Source organism: Triturus cristatus, chromosome 7 (genome assembly GCF_964204655.1).
Source record: "Triturus cristatus chromosome 7, aTriCri1.1, whole genome shotgun sequence".
NCBI lineage: Eukaryota > Metazoa > Chordata > Amphibia > Caudata > Salamandridae > Triturus > Triturus cristatus.
The window spans coordinates 1,598,997,095-1,599,024,297 of record NC_140590.1 but is presented as its reverse complement, the minus strand read 5'-3'; the positions used below and the strand labels follow the sequence as shown (position 1 = coordinate 1,599,024,297).

At 47.0% G+C, this 27,203-nt stretch overlaps 1 protein-coding gene across 3 annotated transcripts in view; it reads left to right on the top strand.

Moving 5' to 3' along the window:
- The window catches only part of LOC146812475 (chloride channel CLIC-like protein 1), a 1,578,371-nt gene that overhangs the window by 277,217 nt on the left and 1,273,951 nt on the right, over window positions 1-27,203 (top strand). For all 3 annotated transcript variants that reach the window (XM_085619463.1, XM_085619464.1, XM_085619465.1), the window contains exon 2: window positions 7,085-7,546. In XM_085619463.1, the coding sequence (XP_085475589.1) occupies window positions 7,139-7,546 (408 nt within the window). In that variant the 5' untranslated portion in view covers window positions 7,085-7,138. The remainder of the gene's footprint in view (window positions 1-7,084; window positions 7,547-27,203) is intronic.

Sequence of the window (27,203 nt, the reverse complement as noted above, 5' to 3'; positions counted from 1 at the left end):
GCACCCGGTCGTGGCCGGCCACCTGGGACTCGATGGGCCCGCTCCACAGCGAAAAACTTACTCAGGCCAGCGGGAGCAAGATGTTCGAGGATGAGCTCCTCGACCAGGAGATCAACCGGGCGATTATCGGAGGTCTCCGGAACGCCTATGACGCGGATGTTATTGCGGCGGGCCCGTCCCTCGAAGTCTTCCAGCCGCCGGGCCATCAGATCATTGGCCGACTTGAGATCGCCGAGAGTGGCCTGCAGGTCCGACACGTCCGTACCAAGGGAGGACGTCCGCACATCCAGCGATTGAACCCTCTCGTTGGTCTTAGAGAGATCCGCCCGGATTAGGGTAATGTCAATGGCCACCGTGTCGATTTTACGGGCCAAGGCCTCGTACTGTGTAGCGATGGTCTCTCTGATGCCCTTAATGGCGCCCATGATGTCCTGCAGGGACAGATCCGGAGAAACGGACGGGCCACCACTGGTGTCCTCCGGGGGGACATTGGCTGTCCCGGGGGATCCTTTACCCTGAGTGTAGCGGTCCATGTTGTTCGTCTGGACCGGTCCCCCATGTAGGGATGTCTTGGTCTTACGCCTCTCGGGGTCTCCCTTGCCTCCCATGAGAACCTCGATCGCCGAAGGGGACCACCGAGGAAGCGTCAAGGTGGCACAGGTCAGGCAGACGCGTGTCGCACCACAGGCCGCAATATGGCGGAGCGAAGGGACCACTGTCAATGAGCACACTGGCAGCAGACGAAGCCACCGGCATCAAGCGAAGGCAAAATGGAAGCCCAGTCGCACCAAGCAAGTCCACAGTCCAGCCCCTCAAAGACCAAAAGTGAAACCGAAAGTGATGTGACGGCCACTGGCACCGCTCCGCTGCCGTTGTTGTTCAACTACGCCCCGGCTCCACAGATCACCCTCGCATCGGGCACTGCCGTAGGGTGGGCCTCAAAAGTTCAAACCACCATAACTCCGGATTGCCAGGTCCGATTTGATTTCCGAAAGGAGTTTAGTGTTCAGCCAGCATTCGTCTCCCAGATTCCATCAACCGAGTCAGGATAGATTCAGGATAAATTCCGAGGAGCAGCGAGGGTCCGGGGAGCCCTGTGCTCACGCGACCATCTTGGATGCGCGCTAGGCTCCTCCTCCATCCACTTTCAATCTTGACTTTTATCATCGGTACGTGTACAGAAACTGACATTACCAGAAGTAATATTACTTGTTTTTTTTGTAAAGGTGCCCAACTTGACTTCAGCTAACTAAATGCGTTGTTATTCTATTGTTACAGAAACATTTCATGTGACTGGTAAATTTGGATTCTGGATATGGTCAAAGATACTCAATACAAAATGTCCAGGATTCTGAGAGTTAAAATAAAACAGATAGCTGTTTGATTCTTAGTTTTAGCGCTCCGTTACTCTTACGACTGCCGTTCTCTCTGGCTGCAGGCAAGACTGGGCTGGGAAGGAGCCGTTTACGGTAAAACCATAGTATGAGCAGGATCATTTCTGTTATAGCAAAGAACATCTTTGCTACCCATCCCCATGCTAACCTTACCTCCTGCAATTGTTTTCCTTGGTCGGAGGTGATACGGGTGGGGCTTCACAACTTTTTCATTGTCCTCAAATGTGTTGATGGGCAAAGAGTCAAGATAAGTGTTAGGTTTTCTTGGCGTAGAATGACCTTTGTTCACCATGGTAGGACCCTCGGAGTTGGAATGCAGAAACTCCGTGTCCGGCCCTGAGAAATGTGAAAAGGTCTTCCGTTGCTGGGTTAGTGGGTCCAGTGAAGAGGATACTGACTTATTTACATCGTTCTTGGTTGATTGTTCATGGCTTGGTCTTTTCCTTTTGAACACAAATTATTCAGCTCCTAGTCTGAGATCTGTAGGGGATTTAGGATTACCACGTGTATATCTTCACAATGGGAACAGATATGACAATATAAAAAATGCAAAGCTCTTTAGGCCACCTGAGGGGCAATCAAATTAAAGGAAATTGGTGTCCACTGCAAAAAAATCTGTACAGCGCCAATCTTTACTTAAACATGCCCAATCGATACTACAGTCCCCACCCCAGGAAGCGGAAAGTGCAGATACTTCGAGGGGAAAATACGGGATCGCGGAGGAGACAGAATACCCCCCCCCTTGCCAACGACCCCCCCCCCCCCAGATAGCATCTCACTAAAGGGGTCCAGGGAACAAGCGGGTTTGGGTGGGAAACAGTCGCACAGGGGCGACTCACAACTCACCCTTTTTGGTATTGGTAGTGCAATGGAGGCGGTGTTCGTACCTGTTTGCTGATCGGCGGCGTCCCAGCTCTCGGTCTTTGGCTGTGTTGTGGGCCTCGTAACGGGTGAAACGCGGTCGGATTTCAGTGCCCTGTTCCATGTGAGGGGCAAGGCCGAGGATAAGATCATGGACTAGAGGTGTGTGCAAAGCCAGGGAAAAAGCGTGGACAATCCTGCTCTCACAAAGGCAGGCAGCTGGAGATCATAAATGCAGCGCAGCGTTTGAAGATAAGATCATTGTTGAGATCGCAGCCGGAGGAACCAGGAAAGCTGCACCGCCCGTAGCAACTCCGAAGTGACAGCCTCCTGTCCCCGCACGCCCAAGGTTACTGCCTCCGGTTTAGAATCGAAGCCAACGCAGGGAGAGGGAGCCGCGAGAGGAGCGAGCGGCGCATTGGGAGCAATTGTTAAATACACGGACTGGTAGTCCCTGCGTATAGCGCATCGGAAAGTCAGGCTCCCAGCCTTCGTTTTAGCCTTCTAGTACCCGCTGTTACCGCACAGAGATTGAGTAGCGCTACAAGAGACTGTACGATTAAGATCACAGTGTCTACTGACTTGCTTGGCTATAATTAAGAAAAGGAACGTTACAGTGAAATTTTGATTTTACAGAACTCAGATTACTTTTGAAACCTCGCAAGAGACATTTTTAAATAAAGAGCTCAGTGTGTATGTTGGACACTGTTGCTGCTGGCTGGTTGGGGACTCCAAGACCTAGGAATCCTTGCTCTCCCATGAGGGAGGAGCGTGAAAGCCCACGCGCTACAAGAAGCGCGGAGAACACTCGCGAGGCGGGACACTGTTGCTGCTTGGTCAGTCAATTACTATTTCTGTGATGATTCTTATTTGTTGACTCATAGTACGTTTACATGCTTTTCTCATTAGTATTCCAAGTAGTTTTAAATCATATTTTGTAGTACTTTTTTTTTTTTTTTTTTTTACATTTGCTGTGAACTTTTTGATCGGAATTATGGGCAAAATCATTCCCCCATCCACACGTCCTATTACACGCCAAACAGCCGTCTCAACAACACCACTCCCAAGCTTAACTGCAATAGACAAAATGCTTCAAAAGACTATTGGGGTGGTAGCTTCGGCCATAGAAAACACCGAAAGGCGCCTCTCGTTGACACCTACTATACTACCTAATGGCAATGTTTCTTTAGCCACAGCTAATTCTCCTGACTCGCTGTTAGCGACCTCCTTTGCGGACCTTCCGTGTGCTCAGATAGAGTCAGAGGAAGGCTCTAGTAGTAATCTTCCTCCCCCTCTGGCTCGTCAGGTAGTTAACAAGCCATCTAAGAACTGCACTACAAAAAAAAGCCGCTAGGCCCACCACACCTGCCTCTGATACTCCACAGCCAGATGCAGGGCTCTCTTTTTCCACTTTAGCTCCTCCTCTGTGGGCTACCCACTTAATAATTGATTTGCAAGCTCATATGGAACAACTTATCAAATCTCAGTTTAAAACCCCTATGAGTAGAATTGATAACGTTGTGTCCATGATAAATACAAAAAGTGGCGTAGCACCCCAGCTAACATCGCCGACTAGGAATATTTTCCCGACTCCGGACGTAGGCATTGCTAAACAGACAGGAAACTCAGGGAGCCCTTAAAAGTCTGGCCACAGAGAAAGCCCCCGGACTGGACCGCATACCGGGAGACCTGTTTCTGAGTGAGCAGAAGGTTTGGGTCCCTTACATGTGCCTATATTTTAACGCCATACTCCTGGATATGGAAATTCCTCTAACTTGGCTGGGCGCGGAGATTATTCCCATCCATAAAAAGGCATCCCCCCTGGACCCGGTCAACTACCGCCCCATCAGTCTTATTGACGTCTTCCAGAAATTAATGGCCCGCATTCTTCTATCAAGGTAGCAGTGTTGGATGGACGATCATCACATCCTGACCTCCCTACAAGCAGGTTTCCACCATCGACCAACTGTTTAGATTACAGATGGTATACTGAAAGACGGTGACTTTGGGGGCTGGCAGTTTGTATTTGATCTTTGTAGATCTTCAATCTGCATTTGACCTGGTCCAGAGGGAGAAGCTATGGGCCATTTTGTTGGAGATGTGTGTTCCAGCCTATTTGTGCCAATTATTTAAACGTCTACATCAGGGCACTTTTGCAAGAGTGAGGTACGGGAGGAATGGGGAGCTTTCGGCCGCCTTTCGGGTGGAAAAGGGAGTGAGGCAGGGGTGCGTGTTGGCCCCCACGCTCTTCTTGCTTTTTCTTAATGGGTTGATCAAACATCTTTGGGATGGGCAGGATTTAGATTCTCCCAGCTTGGCAGCCCGAAAGATACCAGCCCTGATGTTTGCTGACGATACCCTTTTGTTATCAAAATCTTCAACGGGTATTCAGCGAACATTGGAGGCTTTCTGCTCCTTTTGCAGACTAAGAAACCTGGAGATTAACCTGTCCAAAACCAAATTTATGGTTTTTAACTCTAAATTGCCCAACTGTCCCCTTCCCCACATGGATGGCACGGCACGGTCCTTGAAAGAGTCTCTACTTTTGAATATTTAGGGGTAACACTGAATGACAATATGGAATGGGGACCCATATAGCCAAGGCAAATATGAAGCTGGCCCAAGCAGCGGGAGGTATTCTAAAGGTACATAATGAGTGCACATCCAAAATTGTGGGACCTCCTGTAGAAATCTATAAAGCACAAGCAAGAGTTGGGGCGCTCTACGGTGTAGAGCTATGGGGCCACGCCAATGCCTCCTCGCTCTCTATCTCTGAGAATAGTTTCATAAGGCGTCTGCTGAGACTCCCACAGAGCACACCGCTGATCCCGCTACGCCTTGACTTAGGTCTGGTCCCCATACATGAAGTTATCCCTAACTGTCCTCTATTGTACTGGAGGAGACTCTGGTCCACATCTGAGCTCATAAGTTATCAGGAGGAACTTAGTCATCTATTGACGCTAAGGGATGTGGGAAAAATCCCTTGGTTAAAGCATGTTAAAGATCTATACCTGGCCCTGGGGAAGGGAGATCTGTGGCTTGCCCCCGCACTCTCCTCTGTTACGACTCCCAAGAGGGCGCTGGTCAAAGCACTCAACTATTTCCAATTGGAACAGATGGCACTAAGACCATCGTTGGGTAGGTTGTCCAGTAGCTTTCTCGAAGTCAAGGATAGGTACCAATTTGAGAAACTCTTGGACGACATTCAGCTCCCACTGGCGAAGAAATTGTATGTCCAATTTAGACATGGATCTCTCCCAGTGAGGGCAGTAACAAACAAGTGGTCAATGGCTCATTATGCATCTAGCCTATGTCCGGGGTGTGAATACGCCGAAGAGACAGATCTGCACGTTGTGCTCTTCTGCCCCTCATACTCCACGGCTAGAGCCAAATGGATCTTACAGTTATGCAAGTCCAGGGTCTTCAGGGATTACAGAGTTGTGTTTAGATTGCTGAAATATGACTCTACCCCGTTGACTGTGTTTGCGACCTCCAGATTCTTGTTCTCTATGTGGTCCTGTAGAGGAGCCAAACTTAAGGAGAAAGCTGCACTAACTGTTTAACTGTCAGTACCCTTCTGCATTTACTAGGGAATTTTAATACCACTTTGAGTGGCCTGTTTTTATCTGTTTTTATTATTTTAAATACTATTTATTGTGCTAGGTGTATTGTTTAATCATGTACACTTTGTATTGGTGATCAGTTGGTTGTCTTATGTAATTATGTATTTTTCGCTTTTATGGTTTTTAACCGATAATAAAGCTTTTTGACTGACTGACTGACTACAGTGCAAAAATAGGGAAATGTCAATTTATCATGGCTGCTCTGAGCAGCACGAAAGAGGAGGTGCTACAGTTATCAAGTTGGTTTATATGCAGCTCTGGACTACGGTGGATAAGCTCCCATCTTGGGAGTTCTATGTTTGTGGTCTAAGAACTGTTTTTTTTATTTCTTTGTGTTTACTTTGCTTACTGTTCCAATATAGCTGTTATTTAAATAAGCTAAGAAGGAACATGCATAATTTGAAGCCTCCAGTCCTGCCATAGAGAACAGGTTGTGCTAGCAAGCAAGAATGGCCCTAGTCTAGGGCAACCAAAGACTCCACTGTTGGGGTAGATAGTTTGGGGTCCTGAGTGACTCCCATATATTTCATCTGCCCAGTGACTTGTGCCCTAAGCAGGCAAAGATTAGTTGAAAACAGTGTTGCATTGTTAAATTTGGATTTTGTTCTCTCCTCACCATTAGTTTAAGGAAATATATTCTTCTTCCAGCCAACTTCCACAGAAGAAGGTGGCCCTGTGCAGGGAGTTAGGGGGAGGGCTCGCAGACACTCAGAGGGGCCCCGTTCTTCCCACAGCCTATTAATACTAGTGAGATATGAGAAACTCCGATGTCACTCATCACATTCTGCAAGGGGGCAGGGGTATTATTTTGTGTTACGCTGCTGGCCCTATGTGCACGTTGAAAGTTAGACTCTGGGACTTTTAGGGACATCACAGCTCTGAATTTCCAGAACATTGAACGCGTAGGAATTCCACAAAATACTTGGTTTTAGTTTCGGAAATACTTGGTCCCCGAGTAGAAGCAAACAATCCTAAATGATTGTATCCTCTTGAAACTAATGTATGTGAAGTAGCTTGTGTAACTCCCCGCATGTGGAGCAGATTCCTCTTACGTAGAAGACGATGCCTGCTGCCCACTCACCCTAGGCTCCTCTTCAAATCCTTTGTATTACAATTTATAGCCGCATTTGCGACATAACAAGGGGAGCATTGAGTGTTACTTATTTTTTTTAAAGCTAATGTGATGTTTTTACATTTTTTTTGCAGGTGAATCCTGGAAACATCCACTTTTAAAAGTGCGGCTTTTGTGTGTGCCACAAAATGGAATCTATTCGAATGTGGGTGGCCCAGAAACTTTTGTTTTTGAAAAGCAGGATTTTGGGCTCATCTTACTCAGTGCCACCTCCGTTATCCAAGTGGTCTTCAGAATCTCCTTTCCGCACCTGGAACATGCACTCCAAGGCCTTTCTTGCCGCATCCATTCTCCTCTTTGTGGCCTTCTTTGTGCTAGCTTGGCGCAGAAGAAAGGTGATGTACTCCAAGCAACTGGTGAGGAGAAGACCCGCTCCAAGATCACAGTGTGCGCCTCCTGCTGCTGGGCAGCTGCTGCATACCTGGCTGGAAGGATTTGCCTTGTTTTTGGTGCTTTGCATGATGCTGACTCTGCCCTGGGAATGGGTGCGCTTGTACCAGATAGAAGTGGCAAAAAAGATGGCAGTCCTTTCAGAGGTAAGGCCTGGTTTAACAGCACAGCTGTCCAGATGACATTATTACCAATTCTTTCAAATATGAAAGCATGACCGTCATTTATTGCCTGTATGTGTTCAATTCAGCAGCCTTGTCAATGACAATAGGGTCGGCTTTAAATTTCTCAACAGCATTTGAGAATGCCTGTATTTACATGCACCTCAGCCTCCGATCTATTGGCTTTGCCAACGATGGTTCCATTAACACCTAATCGGTGTTGTCGATGGGCTCAGCTGTGAAATCGTTGCCGACTTGTGACAGCCTTCACGGTATAGTTCATGGGCTGGTGTGCAATTATTTGGTTTGGGTTTACTTTTCTGTGCAACTGTGAGAAAGGAAAGCACAATAGAATAAAAAGTGTTATCGATTTGACATGCACCATGCAAAATACTCCCTCTGTGAACTAAAGGCATGCAATAAGTAAAAAACAATTGTGAGCCAGATCTGATACGTTCATTTTGCTTTATGCACTTGAACAAAATGAACGATGCTAGAATTTAAGAAAATGACAGTGTAGAGGTATTTAAGTGATGGATTTGAGGCTATTTGCAGTGGTTTCGTTCCTCAAAAGAAAGAAAGTGATTGTGTTTTTCACAGGCCTATTATGTCCAGCGTGTAGGGGCTATTCTGATCTAGTGGCAGCTGCCTCGGAATGGGGGTGGTGAGGTGGGGGGATGAAAAACTAAATAGAATAAACTTGCTTTTGTCGCCGCAGCCTCTCCTCCGTCCTCACTCGTCACTGGCAGCACAGGAAGCACCCAGGCTCCCAGGTTCTCCCAGCCAATCACGACGCTGCATCAGCTGCGTTGTGATTGGTCTTAGCGGCCTCTTTGGTCACTCAGGCACTGCCTGGGAGCCTGACCATGTTCTCCTCCGGGCTGTGCAACACAGACAATAATAGATAGTCGGCCAGACCGTCATGCGCGCTTAGGGAGTTCAAACCACTCCTCACTCTAATAACACTTTGTTATTATCATCTTATTTTTTTGCACTGCTCTGAGAGCAGCTGGCCGACACTCCTCTGCCTTAGCAGAGGAGCAGCCACTGCTCTGATCTGCAGGACAACAAAAGAGCCGTGTGTTCCTTGCCTGCCCTTGGTACATGCTGAATTGAAATACAATATTCAAAGCTGTTCATTTGCACAGTGAGTCACCGGAAGGATCTAAAGTACTTATGACTTTTAAAATGAACCTATAGAGATGTAGTTGGTGTGAATCACACTGAACAGTCTTCTTTCACGTGAGGGCCCTGAGTTTATGAATGCGCTTACACATCCTGAGGCACGGCCCTAAGAAGATTTGATTTGATAAAAAATTTATAGAGCGCACAGACATTTTCCTAAGACATGATTCAGTGAAGCCTCAGGACAAAAACTTATTTATCCATTTTAACTAGTGCCTATGACAGATTTTTAATTACCTGTTTTAGACTAAATCTGCTCCACCACCTATTGGCATCTCCGGCTGGCTTTGTTTTACATGTAGCAGAAAGAGGTCCCTGTGGCTACGACAATAAGTCTCCACAGGATACCCTACATTTTGTATTTTTTTGTAAATATTTTACTTATTGTAGGCGATTGCTTCTTAAACCTTTTTTAAAAAGAAATGAGATTTAGGCACGCTTGTGTAGCTCTGTCGCATTAGCAACCCCTGCCTAATGTTCGCACGCTTTTTGTTGTAACTAACTTTCTAAGAGCTGTCCTAAGATCAAGGAATTCTAGAGGTGACTGATGGATATAAGGACTTTTACGATTTTGTACATATTGTGACCTGTTGTTTTAAATGAATTTGTTGCTGTATTTTTTTCCCATTTCTTTTATGGCTGTGATTACTGCTGAATAAAGATTATTTTGATCTTGGTTTGAAGTACCTATGGGATGTCTCCCTTTAAGAAGTCAAGTTTAAGCTCTGTTGGACCTGCCATGGGCAAATGTCCATCTCCGACTACTACAAGATTTGCTTGTGTTAAAGCACGACTCTTAGTAGTGTGAAAATGCACCCTCATAGACAGGAGCTAGAGGCCAAACTGTATCTGGCGCACCCATGCGACACACACCAGGGTGAGTTCACGGTCAGTCTCGATGAAGAATAAAAGAGATGAGGAGTAAGTGGAATGCCTCAGTGCCCAGATGTTGCTTCTGAGGTCTGTCCACGTGACAATTTCCACCACCAGTGCAATCCTCCTCTGAGCCAGAATTGATGAACATTATTCGACCCCATGTTTCTTTGCCTGCAGTGCTAATGCCAGCTCTGGGCCATACCCAGCCTCTTTACCAGCTCCCGCAACGCCTTCTCATTCGGTACTAGCTCTTTTGCTGTTTTTCCTTGCTACACTGCCTTCTCCAGTTTATCCAGAGTTCCTGGTGCCTTCGCGCCTTCTGGCATATCTGGAGTTCCCGGCTCCAAACCACTGCAGTTCATGCATTCAGTGGTTGCACTTTTTAGGAATGCAGCAGTTTCCTATAGTGCTCCTGCGGGCACAATGGTTTAATTGGGGGGTCTGATTGGGTTGCTGCCAGTGGGTTCACCCGCTCTGCCATTCCATCCTAAAGGCCATTCACAAGGCACACTGCTGACACCAGCCGGAGCTGCTGAAGTGTTGGGGGCTATAACAGTGGCTCCTCTAACCTCACTAGATGCTCCTTAGGAACAAGACTCAAAGACTAAGGAGATCCTGATGAGAACTTGGATTAAAGTACAGAGATTGGCTGAAGTTGCCATGTACAGGGCATACCGCAAGACAGCAGTACTGGCAGATATTTTTGGGTCGGAATCCAAACAGATTCAGATACTAGATATTGGGCAAGACGATGACATCTCTCAATATGCTGCCTCCTACACACTTGGCTTATTATTTACTGCTTTAAATCACCGGTGGGCTTGGCACCTCTCTGGAAATGGATATGGAGTGCCACCTTCCAAGTTAGCCACCTTCCATTCAGTGTTGAGAAAAGCAGCGTGGGTGCTTGAATTACCACTCGCCACAGTAGAGGTAAAGTCAAACATCTTGCATGGAAATTACAGCCTGCTTCAGTGCCACCTGAGCCCCTGCTGACCTTGCTTGACCCAGTCAAGGTAGCTTGGGCCAAATCAGCTTCTGCTACCGCCATGAATAGGTTGATCGTCTGACTAGAGAGGCCTGTTCTTGACTCTGTTCCTTTCATGGAAAGCTTGGTAGTACAACCCTCATTTTGCTCTAAGCAAAATCGGGGCATTCTTCACTGTGTCTCCAGACGAGGTGTCCAAAAAACCAGAGACAATGAACGGGTGTTTTCAGTGGGGAGTATGACCTTGATTTTAATGGATGCCACATGCCTCCTGGAAAGGTACACTCATGCTTTGTCTGAAGTGACAAACATGGTGATGACCAGCATGGTGGTGCCAAGCCAGCCAGACCATTTAAAAGACACTTCAAAGAGGTGGTCAGGCATGGCCAAGAGTCCTCCACGCAGATAATTTTGGCAGGCCTCAACTTGATGGACTCCATGTCCACAGCCAGGGGATCTTCGATGGCCTGAAGAAGACATGCATGGTTGCGGCCCGCCAGCTACTCTGGTAATGTTCAGGCAAGCCTAACAAACATGCTGTTTGAGGGTTTTCACCTATTTGGAGACAGGCTGATTCAGACCTGGAAAGGTTCAAAGTGGGCAGAGCAACTGCTCTATCTTTGGGGCTAGCACCCCCACCCCAAGACTTCCACAAACAATATCAGACGTTTCTGGGCTACCCCAAGGGGTTTAGTTTTCAAGTTCAACAATCCTCTAGCCTAACCAATTCCTCAGGTAGTATAGAGGTAGAAGGAAAGAAAAAGACGGCTCAGCAGCCCTCCTCCTCTTACTCGTCCTACTCCAAAGCCACCTCGAAAGCTGCTTTAGTTCCTACATAAGGGAACACAAGTAGCCAGATGGAGAAGTATCATCTTTTCTGCAGACCTGGAAGGCCATTACGATGTGCCAGTGGAATTTTCAGATTATAAAAAGGGAATTTATTCCTCCTTCCCAAGAGACTTCTCGGATTCCCCCTCTTTTACCCTCCCATTCAGAGTACCACATCTGGATTTTCCAGTAGGAGGTGGTGGCCCTTCTTCAGAAAGGGGTGGTGGGGTTTGGTCCCACAGCTGGCTATTGGTCAGGAGTGCTACTCTCTGTACTTTGGTTCCCAAGAAGAACGGCGTTCTGCGCCTGATCCTGGACCTCAGGATCTTGAGCTTTTACCTGTACATGGAGAAATTAAAGATCTTGTACCTGGCTAGGTTCCGTCTGGTGCGCGAAGCAGACGACTGGCTGTGTCCCTCGACTTGCAGGATATGTATTTCCACATTTGATCTTGCGGTCTCCCAGGAGGTACCTGCCATTTGTGGTAGCTTCCATATTCTACCACTGTGCATCCTTGTGTTTTGTCTAAAATCAGCATCCAAGGTTTTTACCATGGTGATGGCTGTGGTTGCAGCATATCTATGCGTGTCAGGGAACTCATTGTTTTTCTGCCTTGACATTCGGCTGCTTAGGGTGGGCTTGTCGGTGATTTTTGGACTTCCAAAAAGTCACAGCATCCCCTCTGTTCAACTTGGGATTTTCCTTCAGCCTCCCCAAGTAACCCCTAGAGTTCTCTTGGCGCCTCCTGTAGATGCAGCACTGGACATAACATTATCTTCTCAGGCTGACGCCGGGAAACCCTGTCGGGTAGCTGTGCACCTTACAAAATTAATTAACATAACATAATATCTTTATTGGATTTTTCTCCTCCACAGAGGAACATGGACTCACAGGATATGATTCAAATGTTTGGAAAGGAGCTCAAGTTCCAGTTCTGGTGGTTCTTCTCTTGCTGGCTGACTGTGACTGTATCCAATTGGTCACACATGGACACTGGTGCACAAGGCCTCTCCAGTGTTGCCTGAGCATTGAGTGGTTCTAACACGGGGTAAATCTGCCAGACTCGGTCAGAATGTCCCCAGACACTGCAGCAGACGTCCCCTGATGGTCAGTAGTGGAGAACCTGATGAAAAAGAAGCACTTTTACCCGCCACCAGCAGGAGCAACAGAAGTGAGGGGGGAATCCACTTTACAGGTGGATGCTAACTCTCAACGAACTGGAGATATGAGGCCTTTGGTCTCTGGAAGAGCATGTATTACACATCAACTTGCTCAAGCTGTGGGCCATTTGCCCGGCCCTAAAAGCATTCTTGGCCCCCCTCCGAGAATGATCTGTCCAGATCCTGACAGACCACACAATAGCAATGTAGTTTTATGTTTGCTAGGAAGCTGTAAAACTTTGGGCCTTGGCATGGATGCAAAACATCTGGCCAGTCACCAATCATCTAGCAGGCTTCTTGAACCCTTGGATGCCTACTTCCTGTATCCATGTCAATATGCCGACCATAGTGGCATCTCCATCTGGCGATAGTCCAACACATCTTGACACTGTAGGGCACTTCTTAAGTGGACCTTTTGGCCACTAATGAAAATGTTCTGTCCGCAGTTCTGTGCCTTGCAGTTTCTATTAGAGGGAGCCTTGCAGTATACGTTTAGGTTGAGGTGGGAATTTGCTGTTTCACTATGCATTTCCTCTATTACTCTTAATGTCTTGAATATTGAGGAAGCTGTGCCAAGATTGTCCCATACTGGCAAAGGAGGGTTCAGACCTTTTGTGACACTCCCTGTGTCCCCTCTCAGAATACCTCTTCGCGCTAGCCTCCTCTTCTAGTAGGAGAAACCGGTTCTGCACCTCAAGCTCCAGAGTCTTCACCTTCATACAAGGAGCGGACACCGATGAGCTCCTTTCAACTGCCATTGGCGCTTCATGAACTCCAGTGGACTGACCACAGCTGCGTCCACTTCAGCTTCAGTAAAACGACGACCCACCACCACCCTCAACAAGCCCCCCGCAGGAGCTGGAACAAGATCACCGGCGACCAGCTCACCACCTTCCTCAGCCAGAACCCCCCCACCAGCTCAACGGACCCCAACAAAGCCGCCAACAACCTCACACAGTTGATCACCAACTGCGCAGATGCCCTCGCACCACTGAAGAAGAACCCCCCCAGCAGACGCGGCAGCAAGAAAGCCTCCTGGTTCACCGACGAGCTCATCACCTCCAAGAAGAACTGCCGCTCCCTGGAAAACACCTGGCGCACCAACCAGACCACAGACAACATGACGGCCCTCAAACACGCCACCCGCAAACACCACCAACTGATCCGCGCCACAAAGAAGACAGCCTTCAAGGAACGACTGGACAACAACAGCAAGGAACTCTTCAGCATCGTCAAAGAGCTCTCCAACCCCGACGCCGGAAACAATGACATCACTCCCTCGCAAGACCTCTGCGACTCCCTCGCAGCCTTCTTCCACGACAAGATCGCCAACATTCACAACAGCTTCGGCCCACCAACCACGAACCCCACCACCGAACCAATGCCCCCCACCACCACCCTCCGCACCTGGACCCCAGTCAGCACCGAAGACACAACACGCACAATGAACACCATCCACTCCGGATCCCCTACGGACCCCTGCCCACACCACATCTTCAACACGGCCGACCACATCTTCGCACCCCACCTCCGCGACATCATCAACGCCTCCTTCAACACCGCCACCTTCCCGGAGTGCTGGAAACACGCCGAGATCAGTGCCCTGCTGAAGAAACCAACTGCAGACCCCTCCGACCTCAAGAACTACCGCCCCATCTCGCTCCTCCCGTTTCCTGCCAAAGTCATCGAGAAGACCGTCAACAGACAGCTAGCCGCCTTCCTCGAGACCAACGGATCCCTCGACCACTCGCAATCCGGCTTCCGAGCCAACCACAGCACGGAGACCGCCCTCATCGCAGCCACAGACGACATCAGATCCCTAATGGACAACGGGGAAACTGCGGCCCTCAGCCTACTGGACCTCTCCGCAGCGTTCGACGCTGTCTGCCACCGCACCCTGGTACAGCGCCTGAACAACACCGGCATCCAGGAGAAGGCCCTGGAGTGGATCACCTCATTCCTCGCCGGAAGAACCCAGAGAGTCCGCCTCCCCCCGTTCCGGTCAGCGGCCACCGAAGTCATCTGCGGTGTTCCACAAGGGTCATCGCTCAGCCCCACCCTCTTCAACGTCTACATGAGCCCCCTCGCAACCATCGCACGTCAACACAACCTCAAGATCATCACCTACGCCGACGACACCCAGCTGATTCTCTCCCTCACCAGCGACCCGGACGCCGCCAGAGCCAGCCTACACGAAGGGATGAAAGACGTCGCCGAATGGATGAAGAACAGCCGCCTGTAACTGAACTCAGACAAGACGGAGGTCCTCATCCTGGGATCATCACCCTCCGCCTGGGATGACTCCTGGTGGCCCCCCGCCCTGGGAGCCACCCCCAAGCCAACGGACCACGCACGCAACCTAGGCTTCATCCTGGACTCCTCCCTCTCGATGACCAGATAAGTCAACGCCGTCTCGTCTTCATGCTTCAACACCCTGCGCATGCTTCGAAAGATCTTCCGGTGGATCCCCACCGAGACCAGGAAGACGGACACCCAGGCCCTCGTCACCAGCCGGCTGGACTACAGGAACGCCCTCTACGCCGGCACCGCCGCCAAACTCCAGAAGAAACTTCAACGGATCCAGAACGCCTCAGCACGACTCATCCTGGACATCCCCCGACACAGCCACATCTCCGGACACCTGAGAGACCTGCACTGGCTCCCCGTCAACAAAAGAATCACGTTCCGACTCTTCACCCACGCACACAAGGCCCTCCACGACCTGGGCCCCAAGTTCCTCAACAGCCGCCTGACCTTCCACAAGCCCACCCGCCAGCTCCGCTCCGCCAGCCTCGCTCTTGCCACCGTCCCCCCGCATCCGCAGAGCCACTGCCGGAGGAAGATCCTTCTCCTACCTGGCAGCCAAGACATGGAACTCCCTCCCCATCCACCTCCGGACAACGCAAGACCATCTCGCCTTCAGGAAGCAACTCAAGACCTGGCTGTTCGAGCAGTAGCGTTCCCCCCCCCCCCCCTGCCCCACCCCCCCCAAGCCTTGAGACCCTCCGGATACACTGTTAGGTGGGTCTGTTTTTTTGCCTGATGCACTTATATTTTGAGCTTTTCCTTGCTTTTGGCCCATCATGATTGTACAGTGGGTACAGTAAAAGATTATATTGAAAACCTGTTGGTTTTTATATGTTTTCCTGATCCACCTTCCTTGTTTAAGTCCACCCCCCCCCCCCCCCAGCTTTTTGCTATTTCTGAAGTGGCTAGCGTACATGTTTCCTCCTGTCTTTGTCATACCCAATAGGGCATGGGGGCTCATTTGGACCCTAGCACTGTGCCAATTCTGTCTGTTTACTCTAAACACTGTATTTGTGGTGGCCATCACTTTAGCACGACGTGCCAATGAGTTGCAAGTGCTGTGTTTATCTATCCTTTAATTGTTTTTGTACCCAAACTGGTTCGGAGAACTAAAGCAGCTTTCTTGCCTAAGGTGGTTACCCCTTTCCATATCAGGCAATTAAACTTCACACTTTTTTCCCCTGCCCCATTCCACAAACAAGCATTTGCAATGCAATAGGTCTCACATTAACAAGAGTTTGAGCTATTGGCATTGTAAATACCAATGGCTTAAACTCTTGCAAATGGTCGCACCGTGCCCTTATCATAGTGTTCAATCCAGTCCCAAGCTGCAAATAGATCTGTAAAAAATAACCATTATCCTCGGACTGGACCCGCAGGCGAGTGGAGAAAAGCAAGGAGTACAGCAGCACTATGTCACACAACTTCTTCTTTAAAGCCTGGAAGGACGCCCTCTGCATACGAGCCTGGAGAATAAAGTTGGGATACAGACACCTTGCATTGTCCACCACAAATTGGCCATGAGCCCTGGCCTGCTGCAGGAGATGATCCTGGTCCCTGAAATGCAGTAAGCGGACCCCCAGGATGAGGGTCCTGCATGGGCACCCTGTGCGCAGGTTCCAAGGCGTACAAGTTGGAAAGACCCTCGGGCCACAACCTTCCAGAGCCAGTTCTTGGTAAAAGCCAACAAGGTATCCCCCCCTCAGCACGCTCGGTAGCCCCAGAATACGAACATTATTACGCCTAGCTCGACTCTCCTGATCATCCAAGCAAATGGCTATGTGCCGTGTCTGTGCCTCAAGAGCTGAAATGGTGTGATCCGCTGACTGAACCAATGGCGTCAGTGACCGCATCGTGGTCTCCATAGGCAGTAACCCTTTCCGAAACCTTCCACGAATCCTCACGGAGCTCTACAGATAGGGAGTCAATTTTGCCCTCTAGCCATTCCCCAGAAGAATCGATGACGGCCAGAAGCTTATCAAAGTTGCCATCTATATATGCCAAATCCGATGCCAGCATTCTGCTTGATCCCCTGTAGGGGGGGCACTCGCAGCTGCGTCGTCTTTAGCACAGTGAGTACGCCCCATAATGGCACCAATACAGGGCCTGAGACCTCGGGGAACACAAAGAACAGAATCACGGGAAAGATCACTAACCCCCCCTAATGTGACAAAGAGGAACAGACCAGCGAATGACTGGGGCAACAAAATGGAGGGCAGGTACCAGGGAGGTGCCCCGCCAAGGTCACGGCAGTGCACTCTATCCGCACAACAAAAGAACAGCATAGGCCTCGCTGCTCCTAATGTAGTGCACCACTATAGACTAGGAGGGAGTCGGCAGTCGAAAAACCGTGGAGTGAGAGTCTCCTGAGATAGTGATGTTGGCGAGGGGTGCGACCAGTGCCCACTCCCTTCCCCCGCAGTAACGAGAAAGGGGCTCACCAGCCCCGCAATGCACACTGATGCGGACAGAAATGGCCCGATGCACAGGGTAGAGCCGCAAGTCCGTGCTAGCCCTGGAGTTGTACTCAGAAGACTCCTGTGCACCAGCTGTGTAGATGGAAGAGCAGGGTCACTGGGGGGCTCACAGGTCCGCAGGCCACCCCAATACATCGACTGACGGGAAGGCACCCAATGCCACAATTTAACTGCTGCTAGTGTTTAGCGAGGTGGCCACCATGATCAAAGCTGGGCCACCATTTTGATGAAGGAGTTAGCCTTGGAGCTCGGCTCTATACCGCCGAAACACCACAAACACGCCGCCAAGATTCCGAGTGTGTCTGCAAGCCCTCCCCATTGAAGCAGGAAGGCAGAGGCTGCTGGGTGATGTCAAGGGAGATTGCGGGTGGCGAGGAGCTCCGTCGCTCGTGTCCCTAGTGCATGGCTACTGGCTCCACCCCCTTTAAAATTGGTTATTTAAGGGTTGATTTTACAGGGTAAGCAGAAAGAAAATTAATGTTTCTGGTCTCCTGCTCCACTCATGCAGCTTCCACTCTGGCCTTCCTGGGCACCCTTTCTCCCTTGGTTCATATGTTTCTTCCTTTTCTACTGTGCTGTCTACAGGAACAGCTTGGCTATGGGAATTAAACCTACTGCTGCCAGTATGTGAAGGGAAGTGCTGGGTAAATTTGTGAGTAATGCAGTCAACCCTGGATAAAGTTCATTGTGCATTGGTTGGAACTGTGGTATGGTCATGGATAGCCCATGGGGCTTTTTCACCACTTGGGGCAAAAGGATGGCTTTGTACATATATTGTTAATGTGGATCCATTCGGGTCTCCTGGATCTTTCCCAATTGGGAGGGTTTTATGCTTTTAAGACAATAAGTAACAAAGACAGAGTGAGAAGGGTAAAGGCTCCCTCTCCTTCCCTATCAAATTCAACAAACTCTGAAAGAGCCTGCAACCAAAATTTTCAATCCCATGGTGCCTCTCACTCCGGTGAGTAGGGAAACCCCCTAGGTATAAAAAAAAAAAAGAAAAACTCACCCAATAACACTAGTAAGTGGCATGCCTCATCATAGGGTTCACACCCATGATGCCTAATGCATCTGGTTACCCTACGAGGCCGGATTTACAGCAGAGCAGGTTTTGTTTGCTTTCAAAGGGATCAGGAGTGTAAAATGACCTTAAGGTCTCCCACCACTGAAGGCAGTATTTAATTAAGGGAGCTATAGGTAAGATTAAAAACACAGGTGGATGTGAACAGAGATTATTATGATCTCCCACATCTCTGATCTACACGTTTCAGCCATCCTCCACACATCACTCTCTCTCACACACACACACACACACACACACATACACATGCACACGCACATACACACACACACACACTCACACTCTCTTTACCATAATATAGTTCATAAAAGTGGCTTCAGTTAATTAGTGGACACCTGATGCCCCATAGGGATCTCCGGAGGGTAGAGTACTCAGTAGTCACACAGTCATCATAGGGCCCCACTTGTCCCATGGCCTAGTATCCGGCCCCAGCACCTGCATGCCTGTGTACCGTGTGTGTGGTGTGGTATAAATGATCACTAAATAACCAGCCACCCCTTCCCAAAGAGTACGAATAGGGACTTGCAGATCCTGATGAAACCCACTGTACTGGGGTGTGTAGAAGAAACTAGTTGATCATATTTAGGGCTAAGGAGTGATAGTAACTCCATTTAACCTATCTTCCTCAGTTTTTAAGCTTGCCAGACGGACCCCAGAGTAAACCCTGATCAGGGAACCGTCTATCACTTCATATAGATCCAACGCTCTTTTCCATAAAAGTGCTCATTTGTAAGAAAAAAGGTTGTAGCACGCTCCGATCCTCAGAGGATCGGAAAGAATTAGATGATGAAGCATGTCATTGAATAACATTCAGTGAGTGAGAGTTTCTTTTAAGAAAAAAGTATGTCTCCCGGAAAAAGTGGACTTCCTCGACATGATCCAAGGTTGACTTTATTTTGACTGCTATGCTGTGTAGAGGAGGGTCAGTCTCAACCTCCTGTTTCCCGCTTACCTCCCTCTATTGAGCTTTCAATTCTTTCCCATTAATAGACATTTTATATCTCTCCTCCACTCTTGTGCAAACCCACCTCCTTAAGTCCAACACAATTTAATCCACTGATGCACTCGTGACAAACCCAGTTTCCCCTGCAATTGTACCACCATTGTCACCTTCTCATTAGTGTTCATCACAGAACACTCTAATGGACATGGCTTTGCCATAACTGTCCTCATGGCACTGAAAAAGCTTGGTCCTTAATGTACCTACCGTAAATGTAATCCTTAGCTCCCACCAAAAAACACTTCTCCATTGTCCAGACCCTCAATCTGACTGGGAACTAGTGTGCTGATGCAAACCACATAATCACTGCATGCATTGACCCATCTGAACAACAACAAAGGCAAATTCTAACATAGCCATTGTATCTATAAACGCCTACACTGACACTCTTCTAAAGTAAATCTGCTTCGAAGCGTGGTGTGTGATCTACAAGGCATTGCATACATACAAACTAAACAGCATTCCCATTAAATACATATCTGCACCTGTACAATAAGTATCTCCATGCGTGTCAGACTTTAAATACATAAAACCCACAAAGAAGTCACATAGCATCAAATGTTCTGTGATCACAGAATGTGGAATGGCATGTCCCTACATACAAGATGTGCACACTTTCTACAGTGCTTCATAAAAGATATCAAAACTACCCTTCTCGAGCCAGCTCCCGCCATACCTTGTGTTAAACTATTCCCTTCACTTAAGCACTCTGTAACCCTACACACAGGCCAAACATCCCTGTCATTGTGTCAGTGCTCTGATGTCCTTCTCTTACTCCTCGGCCAGGGATAAGAATGAAAGTTAAATGTTCCTGAAAATAAAGCAATTTTAAAATGATAGACCCAAAACACATGCTCACCATTAATTACTCTTACGTAAATCGACATGATATCCTGGCTTTGTTACAGATAGATTGCTTGATTCTTTACATGTACAAATCCCAATCTTTTTTTCTTTCAGGAACTTTGACTTATTTTCCCTATTGAGATTTTTCATATCCCTCTAAATTCAAAGACGCAATTTAGTGTTGACATCTGCCCTTTCTAGATTAGTACTGTGCCACAGGAGGAAATTTGCTAAATATCTGGGATTACAATGGATATTTGTGTGGCCCAGCAATATTGTTTTATTGCAGGCTGAAAATACAAGAGGCAAACCATTTAATCTATTTTCTTTTTCTTGGTCTTGGCGAGTTAAGTGTTTATTTTTCCTCCATCAGTAAAATGGTATCCACACACATTAGGCTTGGTCACAAAATCTGTGTGGGAAGCCAGATGTCAAAACTTGGATTTTTAGTAGAAAGATAAATCTCCACTGCACATTTTTTTGTTCATTTATTCGTTTACTCTTTTGTCTGCTTCACAGTGCAAACCGCATTTTCGTGGGGGGGTTTTTGGAACTGCTTTTAATCCCCGTTTTCCAGGAAAGAGAAGACCTGTGTGCACAGGCTCCTTCATGGTGTAGGTTACTGTAGACCCGGTAAAGAATTTTGAGAGCCTCCTAGAACAGGGCCAGCATGTGAATGAAGATCACTTAAAGATGAACTAAATAAGTATCCTACACGTTGCTGTGGGTTTGGTGGTGATGTAGGTTTGATATTTCAAGTGTGCATTCTAACTGGCACTTTATTCAAAATGATCGATTCTGCCTGGCAGTTGCTGCCTGCGGGCGGTTGTCTGTTGGTTGTGTTTGTCTTAAAGAGCCTTCTTGAGTCTACAGTTTCCTTCATCATTAGTGTGCAAATGAACGTCAACATCAGTATCCCGTTGTAATAAATGTTGTTTCTATATGTATACAGTCGTAGGGATGCAATTAGAAACTTCAGCTCCACACATTTATGTATGCATTAGCAGTAAAAAATTAATACTAGTTACAGCAATTTGGCAAATAAACAATTATTCATACATTTATTATTGCAGTGCAAAAGTCAAATTCTCGTTTGTTAACCATGATAGTGCAAGTGACATGATAAAACACGTTTTACTGACTCACATGCACCATGTGATAGTTATTGACATAGGGAAACAACTCTCCCTATAGTTAACATATCTTTTGAGTGTGATTGTGCCTTGCTGCACAATCTTAAGCCCTGGTATCCAGGCTTTGGTTACAACAGAGTTGCTTTATCCCTCGCTTCAAGGCATTAATTTTTTTTATGTATGCAAAAAAAATTGTGTTTTCTTTGATGATACTCTATATTCCTCCTCAAGTTGTAGCTGCCGCGGGAGCTACAATAGTAGATGAAATTTGATTTCAAGCCCTAGAGCAAAAAATGGATTGTTTTAGGTGATGTAATGTAGCCAGGAAGAGGGCATGGGTAACCGGTTTCAATCTAGTTTGGACCTTTTTAATTTAAAATCAAAAAGTAAGAAATCAACACTTAGATCAGGCCATCTTTTAGATCTTATTTTTCTTCCTTCAACTTGATTAGCCTTGGAAGTTCTATCGAGTTTATTAGAAGTGAACACATTGCTATTCCTTTTGGATCCCTATGTCAGACGGAATGAAGCAGGTTGGAAAACACAATCAAACCAAAGATTCGAAAAATGCGACCCCCTGAAAAATTAGCTCCCCGTTTAAGGCAGTTGATAGAGAAAGTTAATCCTGATCAGTTGACCGAACTGTTGTATAACTCACTGATTCTGGAATTCAGTACGTTTATTCCAGAAATACTTCATTTTCCAATAACCTGTCCGAAAATCAATCTTTGGTTTACACCAGAGTTATCCACATGGTCAAATTGAAAATGCACCAGTTAGAACATAAATGGCAAAAAACTATAACCTGGGGGCTAAAATCAAATTAGTAGAGGGCAGAAAAACGAATAAAGAAGTGATCAATAAGGTAAAAAGAAATGCATTTAAAGTAAACTGTCATACTCAACAAATATGTTGAAAGAAACTTTGACAACTGTTGGTGACTCTTGCAAAAAAAAAAAAAAACTGGCATCTTTTTTTGTAGAGAAAAAAATGAAAGAAATCGAAATTAGATTGTTTCTGATATTATACATGAGCCACAACTGAATGTGTTACTTCTACAGAGGTGACCAGTTTACTTTAATCACAAATGACACTGTTGGTGATATACTATCTTCAATTCGCTCCCCAGGCTCACCAAATGATCTGATTTCAGGTAGTTGTTTGAAAACTTTGATCCTTTTACTTCCTGAACTCTTTACCACTCTTTTAAATGCTAGTTTAAATCAAGCTAGAGGGCTGTTCCTTTCGAAGAAGCAGCAATTAAAACCCTCCAACAAAAAAAACAAAAAAATCCAACTTGAACATTATCAAAATGTGTAATTACAGGCCCATGTTTCTTTAGCCATGCCGTTTCTTGGCAAGGTCCTGGAAAAAGTTGTATTAATCAATTACTCGATTATGTAGAAGGAAGCCTGCTTCTACACCATCAACCTGGTTTTCCCACTGACTGCAGTACAGAGTTGTTGCCATGTTTAGTTCTGGATGACCTTGGAAGACTGGTGGATGCAGGAGGTGTTGGAATCGTAGTACTCCTTGACCACTTCACAACATTTAACACTCTAGATTATGCCATTTTGATATCCAGTCTTGGGGATGTTGGCCTACATGGTACTGTCTTCCACTGGTAAAAGTATTTTGTAGATACAGGAGTGAGTCCGTTGATCTCCTTCCATATTGGGCTAATTCAACCACACTTAAGTATATAATACCCCAAGGTTTTCTATCTTTTGCACCCCTACTTTTTAATATTTGTATGCATCTTTTGTCAGCTGCTTTTCATGCTTTTTGCATGTACACCAATGAAATTCAGCTGGTGTTTAGTGCGAGGAAGATCCAAGACTTAAATGATTCCGCTTGTCCTAGTCTAAAGAATTGCCTCAGCTAAACTACATGGTTTATGGCAAAAAGTCCTATACTTGAATCCAGCCATTAATCAATAAATGAATGAAACAGTCTTGTATAGTACATCAGCTGCTCCCTAAGGAGCTTCCCAGCACTGTGAGCTGGAGGGAGATAGCAAATAGCTTATAGATTGAAACAATGTGTTCTAGTTTTTTCTGATATCCACAGTAGGAGCCTGTCTTAGAAAAGACGGTAAGGTGTTCTAAGCCTTGGCCGCCAGGAAGGAAAATGATTGACCTCCCTTCTCACCCTAATGATCTTGGGAATTTGCAGAAGGCCTAAAGTGGCTGAGCACAGTGCATGCGTGGGGGTGTATACCTTATAACGCACGCGGAGGTAAGCCAGTCTCTTAGTCCACAAGGCCTGAAGATAATAATCAGGGACTTGTAAAGAATTCTTTTCTCAGCTAAGAGCCAGTGTAGTGAATGTCCGGCTCAGCGAGTGTCTGCATGGCAGATTGACTGAGTCTCCCTGCAGCATTCTGAATCTGTCGATCAATCTAGCTGGAGCCCACATGTAAAGATCGTTAAAATAATCAACAAGGAAGTAACCAGAGTGTGTACAATGATCTTCCTAGAGTCCTTTGGGAGATAATTTATGAAAAATCTTACTGATTTCATTATGCCAAAGCATGTGCCTACTACTGCCTGAATTTGTGGTTCAATGGACAGGTCTTGTTCAAATTTAACAGCGAGGTTCCTTACTACTGCGGATGGGATGGGGGGGTGGAGGGAGTACCCAGTTCTTGAGGCCACGAGCTGTATATGTCCTGGGGGATGAAGTTCCCAAAGAAGAGTATCTCCGATTTCTTCCCTTTACGTTTGAGACAGCCTTTCTTCATCTAATCTGCATCTCAATAGTGGCAGTCCAGGAATTTTTTAGTAGCCGAGCCTTCTATTTGATTGAAGAAAAGCATCAACTGGGTGTCATCCACGTTGAAGCCCCATGTTTCCACAACTCCGGCCAGTAGAGCTATACAGGTTTTAAAGAGTGATGGACTTGGGCCGAGCTTTGTGGGGCACGATGCTCCAACTGCTAGTTAGAACTAGAAGAAAGGAGTCAGGCAAGTCACCAGAAGTCCTTTTTGGCTGATAGACCTTACCCAGCACCAAGCCTGACCCCTCACTCCTATGGGCTCCAGCCGATCTAAAAGAATCTGGTGAGACATGGTGTCAAAAGCTGCGGAGGGATCTAATAGTACCACCAGTGCTTTATTGCAGTGGTGAAAGTTTGTCCTGATGAAATCCGGGACCTCCACATTGGTCCCAAAGCCTGGCCTGAAGCCAGATTTTGTATGATATAATATGTCATTCTCCTCCACATACGCAGACAACTGCTTATTCACCTGTTTTTTCTAAAGTTTAGAAAAATCTGGAAGAAGGGAAATGGTCGTATAGTTGGAAGGGTTAGACATGTCTGCCCTAACTTTCTTCAGCAGTAGGAGTACCCGAGTCGTCTTCCATCCGGCAGTCACGAAGGTTAAAGATAGAGAACTGTTTAGTACCTCTGTAACCATTGGGCTGATAGCCAGCCCCAAGGTTTTTACAAAACAGGAAGGACATAGATCCAAAGGCGAACCAGCATTTATGGGGTAAACTCTTACCGTGGCTGGCTTGTCAGACTCCAGGTGGTACTTCTGACTACTAACACTCACAAGATAACAAATGGGTTAAATGGCCATCCGAGATAGGGACATGTCCCGTCCCTTTCAGTGCTATGTGAAATGTGGCCTTTATTTTCGACTCTGAGCTCTCATTCGAAAACCGAGTGTCAGGAGTTGCTAAAGCAGGTAACTGGCATCGAAATTCACGTAAAGCTTTACTTCCTTTCCTAGAGAATAATCTCCATGTACCAGTAACATATACACTCATAAATGTGAGCCTTGAGTATGGCAAAGCCCTTTACCTGGCCTCTCTGGCATACTTTAACCAACTGGAGTTGGTACAAATGCCACTGCACGCCTTGATGTCAAAAAGTCGAGAAGAACTCGTATAACACCAATATTTGCAAACTGGATTAGTTACCAATCAATGAAAGAATATCTTTTAAGGCTAGTTGTTTAAACGTAGTGTCCACCCCTTGAATCTATACTTTAAAGATGCGTCATGGCTAGAGCTGATCCTGTGGCGGCTGCCAAGCCGTGGAGTACCCCTCCTTATCTGTGTGCCGAGTGTAAATTACTACGCTTCGGGAAAACTCGTCTGTGAAGCTGGTAGTTTAGTTCGCATTTATCCGAATGTGTCTGTGTGAAATTAGCATCAAGAATCTCTTGCAAACGTTATTGTGCATTTGCTTATATTCTATTTATATGCACAGAGAAACGTTTTTTTCACACACGTTGTTTCAATTTTGCAATTTCTTTTCAAAAATAACGTATTGCAGCCATGGGCGTCCGCAGGGGGGGCAAGGAGGGGCGCTTGCCCCCCCCCCCCCTGGAGTGCTCCTCCTTGCCCCCCCTGCGGCCACCCATGCTTTTACGGACGCCTTATTTCCGTAATTACGGGCCCTGCAGGGAGCAGAGCTGTTCCCTGCCAGAGGCCTCAACTCCCTAATCGGGCACCTCGCACTCCTCCTCGCAGCCCCTCCCGCCCATTGTCATTCTGTCTGTGGCTGATTATCAAAAACAGAATGACAATGGCCAGTTTGAGCTGCGCGCCACAAGCACGAGTGGTTAGGTCTGGACACAAAGACCTCCTTTTAACACAGTGTAGCTTGAGAGCAAGGGGTCTTCTGAATGAAGTTCTGGGGGGGGGTCGATGCATTATTCTCCCAAGTCAAAAATTGAGGTTGCGCCATAGCCCGGATTTCAGATCCTACCAAAACGTACACAGACTTGTGTCAATAACATATCTATCTGCCAGTATGCACCCTATCATGTCTGGCAGGACATGCCGACCCTGTGTTTCACTGCCTCATATCCCCCTGCACCCCACTCCCCACTGCCTCATATCCCCCTGTACCCCACTCCCCGCGCTCAGGGCCGGCTCTAGGGCGGTGCGACCGGTGCCACCGCCCCGGGTGCTGACTTTGTGTAGGGGGCGCTAATATGATTTTAAAAGCACCTGCTTCTTTCCTGGACTCCTAGAAATTTTCAGCCACCAATAAAAATGTCTAAATGACTGCAGTGATTAATGCACTTCTTAGAGATGGAGAGATCAAAGTTTTGTGTAATGGAAGTTTCTACTCATCCTAAGGTAGCGCAGAGGGTTACTATGCTTGCTGCAAAGAACGTGCAGCTCACAAAGTGCGTATAATGTAATGTAAATAGGTCAGTGGGTCACACTTTTGTCAGAGAGACCATATTGTTGATAACTCTTTGAGTTAAAATCCTAATGTGGAACAGTGAGCAAGTAACTGTTATGAAAGATGCATGCAAACTGTAGGGTATGGGCTAGAGCGTTATGATTTCCCCCCAGCTTTTCATTATCCTAATGTGGCAAAAATGGGTTAATTTGGGTAGAAATCAATTCTTATTAATAAAGGGAACCCCCAATCCATGGTGCTAGGTTTTAAATTCTAGGTTTCTGATTCTCTTGGCCAAGCCCTCTTAAACTATCCTGCCTACCTGTACGGATGACCTGTGACTCCTACACTTTCTTGTCCTCTCTCTTATGTAACATTTCCTATGCACTGATTTACACACTTATGATTTATTGTCTCTATGTAATCTGTGTAATGTAAAGTGTTCTGACACCTTACACGGATAGGAGCGGCGCTATAAAATGAATTTAATGCACCTGAGACTGAATGGTTACGGAGGCTTGAGGGGCGCTGTGAAAGGATGGTTATGAAGAACCTGTAGTGGAGGTGGTCATTGGGGGTGCCAAAAAGCATTGGCGCACTGGGCGCCACGAGCGCT